Here is an 18,586-nt window from a genome sequence, read left to right on the forward strand (position 1 = left end):
TCTAGTGATCCAATAAATACTCGCCTAACATGTCAGCTGATGTAACCAGAACCGATCTTGGTTCTTGAAATTTCTGCTACAGCTGGCCCTGAGAAAGCAACTTGTGATACTTTTAACTCACCGACCAGACGACAAGTTCTTGTTAAGTGATTAAAAGTGTTGGTTGATAATGATCATACAATGACGGTCGAGGCATCAATAAGGCTCTCTGATTTCACCAACTTAAGCAATTTGTGGTTACTGCTGCGACTCCTGGATGTGATGTGGTTAATCTGACAACATCCAAACTGATTGTACCCAGTATTTTGCTGAATACAATTGCAATTACCGTAAGAGAGGCCTTCCTTTTGCTGTGCATGTGCTCATTGCCCCACATGATTGAACATTTCAATTCTTAAAAAGGTTTTGCATACAGAAGCACATGGGATTGCTTCCCAAGAGACTTGATGTGAGGAAAGCAGCAGACAATGGCAAGCTGCCTCGTGCTCTCCTTATATGAGGAACCCAAGGCCATACTTTCCCAAAAACCAGAAGACAAACAAAAGCATACCAACTTTCACAAGAAAAATTTTCTGTCTTTCTGGATTGTTTGGATTGAGTGATAATGATAAGCACCAAAAACCAGATCCAAATGGCAAGGAAGTGGCAAAAGGTGGCTGCAGCTGGAAGAAAAAGAATTTCACTTCGTAGAATGTATAGCGCTGCCACTTCTGGAAACAAAAACAAATCATCATGCGCTCAAAAGGGTCACTTTGTAGTTTACACCTCAGACAACAGCTGTTTTGCGGTTTCTGTCATTCTCAACAATGACGTCATTAGAGAGCTCTTCAGGATATCTGAAGAAGAGTTTGGAATTCCCAACAGTGGACCTATCAGGCTTCCAATCGATGCATCATCTATGGAATATATACTCTCATTGATTGGCAGAGGCCTAGCTAAAGACCTGGAGAATGCTCTGCTTATGTCCATTACAAGCTGCAGCAGCTCATGTATAGCTTTAGAGAAGAGATTTTCATGTCCACAGCTTTATCTTTGCAGCTGCTGAATGAAGTAGCATGCCACAATTATGTGAATATAGAAATTGTTTCATCACAAAAAATTCTACTTTTGTTTATTCTCTTTGCATTGTTCATGATTTCTGATCTCTACTCAACACTCTCTTTGGATGCAATTTAAGATAATAGCAGATTCTACTTTCCCTGGCATGAATTTTAGGTCTAAGGGGCTTCAGATCTCAGCTCATGATAGTTGTGTAACATAGAGTTGTGATCTTCCAGGAAGACAAATTTGTTATGACCTCAAAGTCTGATAACTGTCACCCAGATGTTGATGTGGAAAAGCAGCGGAACTACAGATTGATCTTCACCAATTCCCATTATTAAGAACCTTCGTTAGCACTGTCACAGGTTTCATCCCTCTTACGGAAAGATACTAAAATTCTGGTCCTTCTCTAATAAAGCCCTAAGATCATAGATGTAATGCTGTGGAGGCCATATGGAGTCGGTGGTTGGGAACTTTTCCATATCAATATCGATCAATTTGTGGGCATTATCTCAATCCAACTTAGGATGAGCTGGCTTAATGACAAAACCATGTTCAAAGAACCATAGAGTCAAACTATGGTATTTCATTCTTCTGATTTCTCTTTGACCCCAGGCCTGCATGGTAACGTTTTATTTCTCCTGATTTCTGTTCTTTTGTTCCAAAAAAAAAAAAAAAAAAAATTCCATTTGATCAGGCCAACTTATTTTTCTATTCCCGAAATAGAAAAATGGTTGGCGAATAGATTTAAAATAGAAACAAGAAAAAAATAACTAACTTGTTCCTGAGAACAATTTCTAGAAATAAATTATTTTTTTCTTTTCTATTTTTCTTTTGTTCTTCTTCCTTGTTGCAGTCACCGCCGGCCACCTCTAGCCATCTGCGGTCACCGTCGGTCAACCGCCAACAGTCGATCGCTACCACCGCCTCTTAACCGCCGGTGAGGGTTGTCGCTGCCCATAGCCCACTGGCCGATGACCACCACTGACCACCGTTGTCGCCGTTGACCCCCCCATCGCCGTAGGACCGCCACTTATCGCCGCAGGACCACTGATTGCCGCCGTAGGACCGCCACCCACAGCCCACCTGCTGCCACCACCTCCCACGGTCGGCCGACAGGAATTGGCCGCGACTGATGGGTTGTGGTTGATGGTCTCGTGGCGATGGTTGGCGCCGACGGTCGGCGGTCGTGCAACGACAGCGATCGTCGGCGGTCTCAGTGAGCAAGAAGAAAAAAACGAATTAATACAAAAATTTATAAATTGTACCAAACGCATTTCTATTCTTTTTTTATTTCAAGAATAGAAATTTTGTATAGTTACCAAATATCTTATTTTACTTAGAAATTGTTCCCTATAGTAGAAATATAAAATAACTATTTCTGAAAAGAAATAGTTCCCCGGAATATAAATGTTACCATGCGCACCCTTATTAGTATAATCGTCCTGTTGTTGATAGTCAATATAATGTTCTGTTCAACTAATCAAAACAAGTCTACATTTTCGGGGGAATTTACTCTGAATCAGCTCGATCTCATCCATTTTTACTAGTTATAGTATACAAAACTGCAGGTTTATCTCAGTAATTTAATGTGAGTAAGGACATATCAGATCAAGAGTCTTCATGATCCTCCTTCAAGTTATTCATGTGCATTTTTTGATTCGTGTCTAGGACAAACCCATTGGAAAAAATATACTATCTAGGATTTTATAGACTTCACAATTGAGAATCATAAGCTGAGTATATTTACATCCTTCATCTGTGTGGTGTGGCCTAATAACACGTTAGAGTTGGTGCTATCATTAACTACAAACAAGAACTTGGAATCAGACTTTGATAATAGAAGCCATCTATGAGCACCCTCAACAAAGAATTGAATTAAGCAAAGCTTTCTCCAGTTCTTTAGCCACGTCTTGTTGGACTAGGGACACCATGTACTCCATGACAGCTGCATCACAAGGCATGATGATGGGACCGTCACTTGATAGTCCAAACTCGTCTTCAGGCATCTCAAATAGCATTTGGAAGACGTCGCTGCGAAGATATGACAAGGGTATCATGAAGCGATGTTCATCCATGGTGTAGACAACGAAATGTCCCTTATCTGCCAGTGAAGATGTGGGGAGAAACTTCCCTTCGGTTTTCAGCAAAGAAAGCCTTCTCCTTCCCGCGGCATCCAATTTCTGCCACTTCCTTGTCATCCTAAGTAGTTTCTTGGGGCTGATCATCGTTTCTTGCTCCCTGTATCAAGTCGGCTTCACCTGAGAATAACTGACGTGCTTTGGACGATTGATACTGATATGTTATGGCTAATTAGAGTTAATGCGAGGGGAGGAGTTTTATAAACAAGTCCTGAGAAAACATTCACAAGGGGTAGTTCTCTTTTGTTTGTGTGTTTTCCTAGGCAAAACCATGTGATTACTTACATTAAAGAAAAGGCACCATGATCAGATATAACTAACTTTTGTCTGGTAGACGATGGACAAAGCAGGTCCACTGTCTCTACAGGTAGTTCACGCATTGCAATCCCTTGACTGATGGGAAAACGGACTTATTTCCATAGTTAGAGAGACAGCAGCTAGTTTTGATACTATATGAGATTTTATAAAATCACTTTCGACTATTCTATAAATTTAAGCTGTTAGATGAATGTTTGGTTTTATATTTAATTATTCTAACAAATTCAATTTAGAAATGGTTTTATGACCAGCTTAAGGATAGTGTTGATGTTTTTGTTCTCTTGTCGCTATGATCTGAACCCATTTGTGCAGATTTTTATCATTGGAATGGTTTCTATCCGGTCACTCCCCCGTAGAATCGTAGTATCATCTGCATTAGTTTCCCTGATCAACATGTGACGGTAATGGAAAGAGCAGCAGATTGTGCTTTATGTTGGGGCTTGTGACAATTAAGCATAATTTCTATTTTATTCAAACATCTATATCTCTCCGAGCATCTCAAATAGAATCTTGATATGCATAAATAATCTAAAATGCAAGTTAGTTGGGGGGGGCGAACATTTCAAGATCCTTAATCAGGACATCAACTTGGTGAGTATAAGCGAACATTTCAATATCCTTAACCAGGACATCAACTTGGTGAATATAACAGACATGTTGATATTGATTAAGAACCCAAAAGCTTCAAGCATCCCCATTGGGGTTGAGATAATCTTGAACTGTTTGCTTAGGATTTATGGCCACTCAAGCTGGCAGCCAAGCCGACAAGACCGAAAAATTGAGCACATTAAGCTGGAACATTTGCACAGTAAGAGCATGGTTTGAGCAGATACCGTAAAATCTAGCCTGTGTACTCTTCGGTTGCACGGATCCGAAGTGCAGGACATGATGATCTGAGTCAAAACCAACCATCACAAAATGCAATGATGATCTAAGCAAAGTAAAAATGGACTAGAATAGCGTATGTATCGTGGCAAATCTACTTTCATTAATCCCATAAGTACAGGTATGTGCTATATCTGTCAGCTACAAACAAGAATTTCTGGATTTTCTAACGCTTGATTGAAAGCCAAGGATGATGAGCATCTTTGTCTGGCGAACGACAGAAGCATAGCATTCTCTTGGTCCTTAGCCAAGCCTCTTCTAATTAATGAAATTATGTACTCCGTAGATGGCGCATCAATTGGAAGCATGATTGGACCATCACATGTAATCCCAAACTCTTCTTCTGATGCTCTAAAGAGCTCCCTCACTATGTCGTTGCTGAGAAACGAGAGAGGGATCACAAAGCGTCTCTCATCTGTTGTATAGACAACAAAGTGACCCCTCTGAGCGACCGCTGATCTATTTGCATGTGCTGAAGCGGACTTGCTATTCGTCCGATGAAACGAAATTCTTTTTCTTCCAATTGCAGCCATCTTCTGCCACTTCCTTGCCATTTGAATCAGCTTCCTTGTGCTAATCATTTTGTTCAACTCAAAGAAATCCTCAACGGAAGAGCGAACTTGCTTTTTGTTGAATTTGAGTGCTATTTCTGGTTGTGCAGAAAGTATTGGCCTTCCCCTAGTTTTATACTGAGAGGGCTAACGAATTGGCATTCAATGTATCTCTTTCCAATGTGAAGTCACATCGTAAGCAGACCCATGTGGTCATGTTGAGAAAAACCTCATAGAGGGTCAAGATTTTTTGTTCTGTGGGCTCGTGAGGACAGGATTGCATAACAGGAGAAGGATTCTCTTACTATTTTGCAAGTGAGGTTAGGTACACAGTATGGTCCAGATTAGTTTGGTTGTCCACTTGATTAACCACATTCTCTCCGTGAAGATCGACCACAAATTGCTGAAGATAACCCAAAAGTTGTCCACATCGGTTTCTGCCGGTTCTTGTTGCTATCAACACTGACAGACAAATCGAATATTTATGAGAAACTCTTGGTCACAATAGCAAGCAATACCGCTGGACCCAGAAAATTCAGAAATTTCAATCACAAAAATAGGTGAGACGTTGGGTCTTCCCACCTTCTGTCGGGTTGCGAGAAGGCATATTAGATAGCAGTATGAACTGATGATCTGCACCAATGCCACAGGCAAAGGTGTATATCCCCGCTATGCACTTGATTAGGCTTATTGAAAAATAAAGAGTGGAAGAAACAAACCATTCATTTAAGGGACAATAGTCTAATGACAGATATTATTCTCCTTTCTCTGCATGTAAGCTATAGATATAAGCTGTTATTTGAATTTTTTAGAAATTTCGCTATGTTTCTTTAGTTGATATATCTGAATTCTAAACATCTTTGACATTACCCTGCATTATCTTGTAAGGGGACCACCGACAACACATGAGAACCAAAAGCTTGGATAATCCGAGCCCTTCGGATATTGCATCAAGAAAATGCCAAGAGCTAGGGGCAGCCGTCAGACTCGGCAAGTATCAGCCACACTCTCTAAGGCATGTTTGGTGCGAGCTTTAGACATCTTGGGTCCAACAGTAATGTACTGCACCTGCCCTAAACTTGCCAAGTCCATTCACTCGCAAACCACCGAACTGTCTACCCAGCAAAGAACATTACATGTGAACAAAAGGAATCTGCAATTTAATTTCATCTTTCTTATGTTGGTGCGATGCTGGTGCTACGATCATCTCGAGCAACCCTATCTTGCCGGGAGACAAATTGACGGCCTAATCGATACAGACATCACCGCCATTCCTGAGAGTCTCTTGCAAGACAAATCACATGGATCTGCATGTGACTCCCATTAATGCAATGTCCTCCTGATGCACCACTATTTAACAGACCCCAGTTAGTCCATTACCTTCAAATCAATAACTTTGGCATTTCAAAACCCTCGAGATCAGAAACAACAATCTCCTGTTTCTTCTTCATCCTCATTCCAATACAGAGAAAATGATCAGCCCGAAGCGCTTGGTCAAGATTGCGAGAAAATGGCAGAGAGTAGCTGCCATGAGAAGGAAAAGGATCTCATTTCCACGACTTGATGGAGACGAGGAAGTGATAGCTCATAGAGGACATTTCATTGTCTACTCGATCGATGGAAAGCGATTCATGTTTCCAATTAGGTACTTGAACAACTGCGTTATTCGAGAGCTGCTCCAATTATCTGAGGACGAGTTCGGGCTGCCAAGCAGCGGACCCATCACTTTGCCGTGCGATGCCATGTTCATGGACTACATGGTTTCACTGATCCAGCGGCGTGCCAATGCAGAAATCGAGAAGGCTCTCCTCATGTCTATTACGGCCAACACATGCTCACTCTCTCATTCTCTCCAGCAGAATCAAACTGGACAACAATTGCTAGTGTGCAGTCATTGAAGCTTTGTATTTTTGTTTTTGCCATTCTTGTATCGAGCCTTTTAGGATGTACATAATGATAGAAGTGCATGAAAATTGCAGTTCATAATTTGTAGTTCAACAGATTCCAATGAAAACAGATCCTTCACTCCTATGATTAGAGCACTTATCTTTGATGAGTGGAGAAGATTCGACTCCAGTCAACTCCTATGTCAGTTAGACCCACCATTCCACGAACTTCATCCTCTAATTGCATCCTGATAGACATTAACAAGCCAAGTTACAACGAAAAATTTTCAAATGACGGATCCAATCAGCTCATGTTTAAACAAAACAAAGTTGGCTAAAACGTTAAGGTTTTTAAATCATAAACAACATATATATTTATATATGAACGTTAAGGTCCCCCATGGATTATTTTATATTGCTTTTCTAACTACGTTTTGTGACCTTTTTACCCCCAGAATTCATCTTGTGTCTTAACTTGGTCGCAATTTGCTTTTTTTCTTAACCATTTTCGCCTTTCTTTCTTTCTTTCTTTCTTTCTTTCTTTCAAAATTAGAAAAATGAAAAAAAAAAACCAAAATTTAAAAATTCGTTAATAAATTATACGCATATCTTCATAAAAAAACTGTACTTTTGAATATTATTAGTTGTTTTGTGTTAAATAAAACTCAAAATGTGTGAATTGTTAGATTTTTAAAACAAAAAAAAAAATACTTGAAGAAATTTATGAAAAAATAGAAATGCATGCAACAAAGGAATGAAATTGACTTTCACCATTTTGCGGTTACATTTAGAATCGAAAGATCTCCATTACACTATGCAAAAATCGTTTTAGGTTGAGAAAAATATGACATAGAAGAACGAATAGATATGTTGAGAGAAATTGGAGAAAATAATGCTCCAATTGGTTTTGAATTGTTAACTAACCTATTAAGTATTTTCACGTCGAGACACAAGCAACGTATATGTTTTAAAGCCTCAAACTAGTCCATGGTCTAGGGAAAAAATTGAAGAGACATGTGCAACCAACATCTATCGGGACTGCATCATCTTATAAGCATTGAAATATGAAGTCACCTATCAGCATAAGCCCAACTTTTTTACTTTTAAATGAGCATCAAATTATCCCGCATCACTTGACAATGTGATTTATATGCTCTTTATAATCAATCCATCTCTCCACCTTTGAGCAAAATCAAGTTTGCCCTTCTTGCTTGTGCATCCACCCCCATTAGTCAAATTCCACATGCCACTCCTAATCCAATTTTTGCCCATGAGAGGGGAACTTTCTAATAAGCATGTTCATTTGTTAAAGTATGTGGTGTACAAAGTTCAGCTCAGGCCATTGGTGCAGATTTTTATCACTGGAATGGTTTCTATCCTGTCACTCCACCGCAGAATCGTAGTGTCATTTGCATTAGTTTCCCTGATCAACATGCTCCGGTAATGGATAGAGCAGCAGATTGTGCTTTCCGTTGTGGCTTGTGACAATCAAGCCCCGACGTATTATTAACGAACATTTCAAGATCCTCAACCAGGACTTCAACTTGGTGAGTATAACACACATGTTGATATTGATTAATAACCCAAAAGCTTCAAGCATCCCCATCGGCGTTGAGATAATCTTGAACTGTTTGCTTAAGATTTATGGCCACTCAAGCCGGCGACCAAACTCACTAGACCGATCCAAACTTGAGTAAACTAAGCCGAAACATTTGAATAGTAACAGTATGGTTCGATCAGATACGGTAAAATCTAGCCAGTGTACTCTTTGGTTGCACTGATCCGTGGTGCAGGACACGACGATTTGAGTTAAAACCAACCATCACAAAAGGCTATGATGATCTAAGCCAAACAGAAAATGAACTAGAATAGCGCGTGTATTGTGGCGAAACTACTTTCATTAATCCAGTAAGTACAGATTTGTGCTATATCTGTCAGCTACAAACAATAATTTCTGGGTTTTCTAATGCCTGATTGAAAGCTAAGGATGATGAGCAGCTTTGTCTAGTGAACGACAGAAGCAAAGCATTCTCTTGGTCCTTAGCCAAGCCTCTTCTAATTAATGAAATTATGTACTCCAAAGATAGCGCATCAATTGGAAGCATGATTGGACCATCACATGGAGTCCCAAACTCTTCTTCCGATACTCTAAAGAGCTCCCTCACTACGTTGTTGCCGAGAAACGAGAGAGCGATCACGAAGCGTCTCCTATCTGTTGTATAGACAACGAAGTGACCCCTCTGTGTAACTGATGATCTATTTGCATGTGCTGAAGTGGACTTGCTGTTCGCCTGATGAAACGAAATTCTCTTTCTTCCAATTGCAGCCATCTTCTGCCACTTCCTTGTCATTTGAATCAACTTCTTTGTGCTTATCATTTTGTTCAACTCCAAGAAATTCTCAACGGAAGAGTGGACTTGCTTTTTGTTGAATTTGACTGCTATTTCTGGTTGTGCAGAAAGTGTTGGCCTTTCCCGAGTTTTATACTGAGAGGGCTGACGAATTGGCACTCAATGCATCTCTTTCCAATGTGAAGTCACATGATAAGCAAACCCATGTGGTCATGTTGAGAAAAACTTCATGGAGTACTAAGATTTTTGGTTCAGTGGGCTCATGAGGACAAGATTGCAAACAGAAGAGAAGGATTCTCTTACTATTTTGCAAGTGAGTTTAGCTACACAGTAGGGTCCAGATCAGTTTGGTTGTCCACTTGATTAATCAAATTCTCTTCGTGACTCACAAGATCAGCCACAAATTATTGAAGGTCACAGAAAAGTAGTACACTATTGGTTCCTGCCGGTTCTTGTATTATAGACAATCGAATATTTATGAGAAATTCCTGGTCACATTAGCAAGCAATACTGCTGGACCCAGAAGATTCAGAGATTTTCAAGCACAAAATAGGTGATACGTTGGGTTTTCCCACCTTCTGTCGGGTTGCGGGCTTGCAAGAAGACGTATTAATTAGCAGTATGAACTGTTATTTTTGCACCAATGCCACAAGCAAAGGTGTATATCCACACTACGCACTTGTTTAGGCTTATTGAAAGTAAAGGATGGAAGAAACAAACCATTGATTAAGGGGACAAATAGTCTAATGACAGATTTTTTTTCCTTTGTGCTTGTTTAAGCTGCTACTTGAATTTTTAGACATTTCGCCATGTTTCTTTAATTAATATATATGCGAAATCTTAACCCCTTTGACATTACCCTGTATTATCTTGTGAGGGGACCGCCAGCAACACATGAGAACCAAAAGCTTGGATTATCCGAGCCCTTCAGATAGTGCATCTAGTAATGCCAAGAGCCAGGAACAATCAGACTCGGCGAGTATGAGCCACATACACTAAGGCATGTCTGGTGCGAGCTTTAGACATCTCGGGTCCAGCAGTAATGTACTGCACCTGCCCTAAACTTGCCAAGTCCATTCACTCACGAACCGGCAAACTGTCTGCCCAGGAAAAAACATTACATGTGAATAAAAAGGAATCTGCAATTCAATTTCATCATGCTTATGTTGGGGCAATGCTGGTGCTACAATCCTCTCGAGCAACCCCATCTTGCCGGCAGATGAATTGACGGCCTAACCGAAACAGACATCGCCATCCTTGAGAGTCTCTTGCAAGACAAGTCACATGGATCTGCATGTGACTCCCATTAATGCGGTGTCCTCCTGATGCACCACTATTTAACAGACCCCGTTAGTCCATTATCTTCAACTCAACAACTTTGGCATTTCAAAACCCTCAGGATCAGAAACAACAGTCTCCCATTTCTTCTTCATCCACATTTCAATACAGAGAAAATGATCAGCCCGAAGCACTTGGTCAAGATTGCAAGAAAATGGCAGAGAGTGGCTGCCATGAGAAGGAAAAGGATCTCATTTCCACAAGTTGATGGAGACGAGGAAGTGCTAGCCCATAGAGGACATTTCGTCGTCTACTCGATCGATGGAAAGCGATTCATGTTTCCAATTAGGTACTTGAATGACTGCATTATTCAAGAGCTGCTCAAATTATCCGAGGACGAGTTTGGCCTACCAAGCAATGGACCGATCACTTTGCCGTGCGATGCCACGTTCATTGACTACATGGTTTCAATGATCCAGCGGCATGCCAATGCGGAAATCAAGAAGGCTCTCCTCATGTCTATTACGGCCAACACATGCTCCCTGTCTCACTCTCTCCAGCAGAATCATACTGGACAACAATTACTAGTGTGTAGTCATTGAAGCTTTGTATTTTTGTTTTTGCCATTCTTGTATCGAGCCTTTTAGGATGTACATAATGAGAGAATTACATGAAAATTGCAGTTCATAATTTGTAGTTCAACAGATTCCAATGAAAACAGATCCTTCACTCCTATGATTAGAGCACTTATCTTTGATGAGTGGAGAAGATTCGACTCCAGTCAACTCCTATGTCAGTTAGACCCACCATACCGCGAACTTCACCCTCTAATTGCATCCTGATAATTAACAAGCCAAGTTACAACGAAAAAATTTCAAATGACGGATCCAATCAGCTCATGTTTAAACAAAACAAAGTTGACTAAAACGTTAAAGTATTTAAATCATAAACAATATATATATGAATGTATGTATGCATTTCTGTGATTCCCATATTTCAACTTTTACTCACAAACTTGAACATGACCAAACTCTCAAGGACATTCTCAGGTCCCTCATGGATTATTTTATATTGCTTTTCTAACTACGTTTTGTGACCTTTTTACCCCCAGAATTCATCTTGTGTCTTAACTTGGTCACAATTTGCTTTTTTTCTTAACCATTTTTGCCTTTCTTTCTTTCTTTTTTTCAAAATTGGAAAAAAATGGAAAAAAAAAACCAAAATTTAAAAGGCTATGATGATCTAAGCCAAACAGAAAATGAACTAGAATAGCACGTGTATTGTGGCAAAACTACTTTCATTAATCCAGTAAGTACAGGTTTGTGCTATATCTGTCAGCTACAAAAAAGAATTTCTGGGTTTTCTAATGCCTGATTGAAAGCTAAGGATGATGAGCAGCTTTGTCTAGTGAACGACAGAAGCAAAGCATTCTCTTGGTCCTTAGCCAAGCCTCTTCTAATTAATGAAATTACGTACTCCATCGATAGCGCATCAATTGGAAGCATGATTGGACCATCACATGGAGTCCCAAACTCTTCTTCCGATACTCTAAAGAGCTCCCTCAATACGTTGTTGCTGAGAAACGAGAGAGCAATCACGAAGCGTCTCCTATCTGTTGTATAGACAACGAAGTGACCCCTCTGTGTAACTGATGATCTATTTGCATGTGCTGAAGTGGACTTGCTGTTCGCCTGATGAAACGAAATTCTCTTTCTTCCAATTGCAGCCATCTTCTGCCACTTCCTTTGTCATTTGAATCAACTTCTTTGTGCTTATCATTTTGTTCAACTCCAAGAAATTCTCAACGGAAGAGTGAACTTGCTTTTTGTTGAATTTGACTGCTATTTCTGGTTGTGCAGAAAGTGTTAGCCTTTCCCGAGTTTTATACTGAGAGAGCTGACGAATTGGCACTCAATGCATCTCTTTCCAATGTGAAGTCACATGATAAGCAAATCCATGTGGTCATGTTGAGAAAAACTTCATAGAGTACTAAGATTTTTGGTTCAGTGGGCTCATGAGGACAAGATTGCATAACAGAAGAGAAGGATTCTCTTACTATTTAGCAAGTGAGTTTAGCTACACAATAGCGTCCAGATCAGTTTGGTTGTCAACTTGATTAATCAAATTCTCTTCGTGACTCACAAGATCAGCCACAAATTACTGAAGGTCACAGAAAAGTAGTACACTATTGGTTCCTGCCGGTTCTTGTATTATCAATACTGACAGACAATCGAATATTTATGAGAAATTCCTGGTCACATTAGCAAGCAATACTGCTGGACCCAGAAAATTCAGAGATTTCAAGCACACAAATAGGTGATACGTTAGGTTTTCCCACCTTCTGTTGGGATGCGGGGTTGCGAGAAGACGTATTAATTAGCAGTATGAACTGATAATTTGCACCAATGCCACAAGCAAAGGTGCATATCCACACTATGCACTTGTTTAGGCTTATTGAAAGTAAAGGATGGAAGAAACAAACCATTGATTAAGGGGACAAATAGTCTAATGACAGATTTTTTTTCCTTTGTGCTTGTTTAAGCTGCTACTTGAATTTTTAGACATTTCGCCATGTTTCTTTAATTAATATATATGCGAAATCTTAACCCCTTTGACATTACCCTGCATTGTCTTGTGAGGGGACCGCCAGCAACACATGAGAACCAAAAGCTTGGATTATCCGAGCCCTTCAGATAGTGCATCTAGTAATGCCAAGAGCCAGGAACAATCGTCAGACTCGGCAAGTATGAGCCACATACACTAAGGCATGTCTGGTGCGAGCTTTAGACATCTCGGGTCCAGCAGTAATGTACTGCACCTGCCCTAAACTTGCCAAGTCCATTCACTCACGAACCGGCAAACTGTCTGCCCAGGAAAAAACATTACATGTGAATAAAAAGGAATCTGCAATTCAATTTCATCATTCTTATGTTGGGGCAATGCTGGTGCTACGATCCTCTCGAGCAACCCCATCTTGCCGGCAGATGAATTGACGGCCTAACCGAAACAGACATCGCCATCCTTGAGAGTCTCTTGCAAGACAAGTCACATGGATCTGCATGTGACTCCCATTAATGCGGTGTCCTCCTGATGCACCACTATTTAACAGACCCCGTTAGTCCATTATCTTCAACTCAACAACTTTGGCATTTCAAAACCCTCAGGATCAGAAACAACAGTCTCCCATTTCTTCTTCATCCACATTTCAATACAGAGAAAATGATCAGCCCGAAGCACTTGGTCAAGATTGCAAGAAAATGGCAGAGAGTGGCTGCCATGAGAAGGAAAAGGATCTCATTTCCACAAGTTGATGGAGACGAGGAAGTGCTAGCTCATAGAGGACATTTCGTCGTCTACTCAATCGATGGAAAGCGATTCATGTTTCCAATTAGGTACTTGAATGACTGCATTATTCAAGAGCTGCTCAAATTATCCGAGGACGAGTTTGGCCTACCAAGCAATGGACCGATCACTTTGCCGTGCGATGCCACGTTCATTGACTACATGGTTTCAATGATCCAGCGGCGTGCCAATGCGGAAATCAAGAAGGCTCTCCTTATGTCTATTACAGCCAACACATGCTCGCTGTCTCATTCTCTCCAGCAGAATCACACTGGACAACAATTGCTAGTGTGCAGTCATTGAAGCTTTATATTTTTGTTTTTGCCATTCTTATATTGAGCCTTTTAGGATGTACATAACGAGAGAATTGCATGAAAATTGCAGTTCATAATTTGTAGTTCAACAGATTCCAATGAAAACAGATCCTTCACTCCTATGATTAACGTACTTCTCTTTGATGAGTGGAAGATTCGATTCCAGTCAACTCCTATGTCAATTAGACCCACCATTCCGTGAACTTTACCCTCTAATTGCATCCTGCTAGACATCAACAAGCCAAGTTACAATTAAAGAAAATTCAAATGATGGATCCAATCAGCCAATATATAAACAAAAACAAAGTTGACTAAAACGTTGAAGTTTTTATTTCATAAACTTGGCTTGCTTAGTCTGACACGCCCACCATCATATATCTACCACACACGCCACCATTTGCTCCTTCGGTGATCGTCCCCGACCTTAAATTTAATGCCGAGGACAATCGTGGCGCCAGCTCAAGGCTAGCTCGAGGTCAAACGACCTCAATTTGGTGGTCATGGCCGAGCTCTGCTAGAGAGGTTGTGCACCTCGCGGGCCTATTGCAGAGGCTCGTGGCCAGCTGCATCCCATAGTTTGAGGCCAACCTCACATAGCCTCTGCAACTGCGAGTTGCGGCCAGTCGCCGGCTCAGGCCAAGTTTGTGTGGTCTCGACGTCGCCGGCCACAAACGATATCGCCATAGATAAAGACAGGAATGCATGAAGAGTCGTTCGGGCAGCAAGTGAGAGTAAGGGTGTGGTCGTGGTGCTGCTGGGTGCGAGGATAGAGAAGGGGCATGAGATAGAGTCGGAAAGGAGTTTGTGTGTGCATGAGAGTAAATTGGTTCTTTTAGGTGTTTTTTTTTTTGTCTGAATTGGTTCTTTTAGGTTTGGGAGATGAAAAATGTAGGATTTGAATGCGAAAAGAGTATTTGATATGAAAAGCAAAATTGAGCATGATTTTTACAATTAAAAATCGCTATCAACTTGCATCGAGTAACCATCTACTTCATCAATTTGATTTTACCCACTTTCTTTGCTTGACGCGTGTGTAACACTTGGTTTTCTTAGTTCTATATTAAATATGAGTCAAAATGGCTTAAGAAAAAAATGAAAAAAATAAATATACTTGAAGAACTTCATAACAAGTAGAAATGCGTGCAACATAATCTTGTGAATTATTACTCATGGAAAAGTTTTAAGATTAAAACATTCTTCCGCTTAAGGATTCATTTATTTTACGGATTTCCTTATCTTTCAGTTTTTTTTTTTTTTTTTTCTGAAAACTACTTTTATTTATCATCACGAGTTCTTAGACAAAAAGCACAAAAATGGGGCATCAAAACAATGTAAATCCCATAAAAAAAATGGGCGCTGAATTAACCAAGAAAATGGAAGAGTATCTAAACAATGGGCCTTGGCTAACCAATAAGGCCCCATTTGTTTAAATCTGTTTTTGTTCCTTGGAATACAAATTTTTGTCATTTTGCTATGGGGAACAAAAAAGAACAAAAACGTGTTTATTTACATTTTTATTCCCTGGAACAAATTTTTTTTTTTTTTTTTTGTTCCTGGGAATAGATTTGGAATAAAAACAAGAAGTAGAAAAAACTTGTTTCCTGTTCTCTAAACAATTCCAATAAACACTTTTTTTCTTCTTTTTCTTCTTCTTTTTTCTTTGGCCGGCGACCTCGTCGGAACATCACCGACCCCTAGCGAGGCTGAGCCTTGCCCAACCACGGTGAGGCCAAGCCTCACCGGGGGCCAATGAACCTCGCCGTGGCTGGGCAAGGCCGCCAGCCCTCGTCGTTCGGTTGCCGGCCATGGCTGAGGTCGGCGATCGGCCAAAAGGAAGAAAAAAAGAAGATAATAAAAATATTAAAAATTAAAATAAACAAAAAAATTATACAAGTTTATCAAACGTATTTCTATTCTTTTTCTATTTAAGAACATAAATTTTGTGCGATTACTAAACATATTCTTTCTATTCAAAAATTATTTCTCAGAACAAAAATAGTTTTTTCTATTTTTGTTCCCTGCAATAATTTTTGAACATAATCGTTATCAAACGCTCCCTAAGCTTACCCGATTTTCTATTCTTTCACAATGGGCCACGGATATTTTCTTCAAATGGATCAGTTGGGGCTTGGGCCTCCAAAATGAGTGCTTCCACCTCCCATGGCACGCGGTCAGCTTTCAACAGGGAACCGATAATTGCTAAGTTATCAGACTCCAAGTACTGTTCCACTTCACTTCTAAATCTAAAGAACTTCAACGCCTCAACCAGCGCAAGAGCCTCAACTTGAATCGGCGAAGAAGCTTGGATTATTTATTTTTTATTTTTTTTTTTATTTTTTTTTGTGAATCTGTCAAGTAGTGCACCTGAGGCATCTCGGAGGACACCCGCAATTGCTCCCTTTATAAAGGCAGCTGCGATGGACCCATCAATGTTTATCTTGAAGGCATGGTTCTTTGGCGAGCTCCAATTGGATGGAAAGTGAGCTCGATTCATGTTAAGTTTTAAGCCTTTTGGTTTCCATTTGCCGTAGATTCTGATCATAGACTTCGCTGATGCAATTAGTGTTTCTAGGTCGGGGTTTTTTTTTGCCAAGAGGTTGTTTCTAGCTTTCCAAATGAACCAAAGGACGGTTGCAAAAAGCTAAATCTGAAATCAGTTTCCAAAATATGAGTAGATATTGACATTAGAACTAGAAACTCTGCGTTTGGGCATGGAACCTTAACGTTCATTCTTTGGTCCTTAGTGCCCAAGCCCGCAATCGTGATGCTAATGCTAGGGTCCATCAAGCCGGGTCGGTGACCTTGGTGTCGTGCTTGGGTCTCTAGCACCCAAGCCTGGGTCTATCAAGGCCAAGCTTGAGGCCTTGGTGTTTGTGTTCAATGCCCTGGCACTAGGGTTAGTTCATAAAGATCAGGTGTAGGACCTTGGTATTTGTGCTTGGATCCCTAGTGCCTAGGCTCGAGTCCACAAAGACAATGCTTAGGACATTAGTGCCTGTGCTTAACCCTATCAAGGCATAAGGGCCTTGGTGGCTAGTCATGGGTCCACAAAAGGGGGCCCAAGTCCATCGAGATCAAGATTGGGACTCTTTTGCTTGTGCATAGGTCTTTGGTATTCGGACTTGAGTCCATCAAGGCCAAGCTTGGGATATGGGCCTCGAAGCCCTAGTGCCATTGCTTAGACCACCCACACTTAATCTGCGGTCTATCGAGATCGAAGCCCAAAACCTTGATGTCTATGCCTAGGTCCATTAAGGTCGGACTTGGGACACTGATGACAATGCTCTAGTCTTTGGAGCCCAGTTAACAAAGACCTAGGTTTGGTTGTTGAGGACTTGAGCATGTGCATTGGGTACTTGAGCCAACTTTGATGGAGTAGGGCTCAAGTGCAAGGGATCCGAGCCTAAGTGCTTGGGTCACGAGGGTCTCATGTTTGGCCCTTGTAGACTTGGGCCAGTGTTGGGGATTTGAGCACAAACATTGGGGCCTTAGGCCTGGTCTTTATAGACCTAGGCCAAGGTGTCAAAAAGTCGTGCATGGGCACCAATTCTTGGTTTTGGCTTATGTGGACTCTTGTTCGAGACCTAAGTGGCCTTGCTTGGGTCATCGAGATTGGATTTGAGATCTAGGTTCCATTTATCCATGGGCAAGTTACTAAGGGTGTGTTTGTTTATGTTTCTATTAATAAATTATTCTGGGAAACAGAAATAGAAAAAACTAATTTTGTTTCAGGAAACAATTTTTGATCAAAAAGACGTGTTTGATAAACTTGTTTAAATAAAAAATGAATAAAACACGTTTGGTAAATTTATATTCTTTTTTTGTTTCTTTTAATTTTTTAATATTTTTTTCTTTTTTTCTTTTTTTCTTCTTTTGGCCGGTTGTTGGCCTCGGCCATGGCCGCCGACCGACCGATGAGGGCCGGTGGCCTCGCCTTGGCTAGGCGAGCTCGAGCTCGCCAAGCCTCGCCCGCGCCGACGAGGCTCGGCCTTGCCTTGGCTAAGCAAGATCGGGCTTGCCTAGATCCGACAAGGCCAAGCCTCGCTAGGGGCTAGTGACACTCGGCCTCGCCGGGGGCCGGCGACCCTCCGGCGAGGTCGCCAACCCTCGACCGTCGGTCGCCGGCCATGGCCGAGATCGGCAACCGATCAAAAAAAAAGAAGAAAAAAAGAGAGGGAAAATTTGTTTTTCAAAAGTGTTTATGCAACAAAAATAACTTTTTTGTTTTTTATTTCTATTCTAATTTTGTTCCCAAAACAAAAAAACTAATTTTGAACAAAAATGCAAACAAACACGTTTTTATTCTTTTTTTGTTCCCGAGAACAAAGAAAAGAAAATCTATTCATGAACAAAAAAAAAAAAACACAAACATGGAGGCCCTAAATCATTTAGGAAAATCATACTAATTTATTTAATTACTAGTTCATAGTTAACAAAGCCAAATCCAACTCTCCGTTGTGCCGCACCCTCCAATCAGAT

At 40.6% G+C, this 18,586-nt stretch overlaps 1 protein-coding gene and 1 non-coding gene across 3 annotated transcripts; one reads left to right on the plus strand and one right to left on the minus strand.

Annotated features, from left to right (window-relative positions):
• Positions 1–2,722: 2,722 nt before the first annotated feature.
• LOC104420587 lies at positions 2,723–5,091 on the minus strand. Of its 2 annotated transcripts, none has more exons than XR_005546458.1 (2): positions 4,334–5,091; positions 2,723–3,282 (listed from the first exon to the last, which is right to left on the minus strand). It is a non-coding gene; the product is annotated as an uncharacterized LOC104420587 (transcript). The 2 variants fall into 2 exon arrangements; XR_005546459.1 differs by having other exon boundaries at positions 2,723–3,302.
• Positions 5,092–6,286: 1,195 nt separating this feature from the next.
• Positions 6,287–6,981, plus strand: LOC104419006 (auxin-responsive protein SAUR67). The gene has a single exon (XM_010030502.3). It carries the CDS (start codon positions 6,409–6,411, stop codon positions 6,832–6,834), a length of 426 nt encoding a protein of 141 aa, XP_010028804.1. The 5' UTR covers positions 6,287–6,408; the 3' UTR covers positions 6,835–6,981.
• The last annotated feature ends 11,605 nt before the right edge of the window (positions 6,982–18,586 follow it).

Source organism: Eucalyptus grandis, chromosome 9 (genome assembly GCF_016545825.1).
Source record: "Eucalyptus grandis isolate ANBG69807.140 chromosome 9, ASM1654582v1, whole genome shotgun sequence".
Classification (NCBI taxonomy): Eukaryota; Viridiplantae; Streptophyta; class Magnoliopsida; order Myrtales; family Myrtaceae; genus Eucalyptus; species Eucalyptus grandis.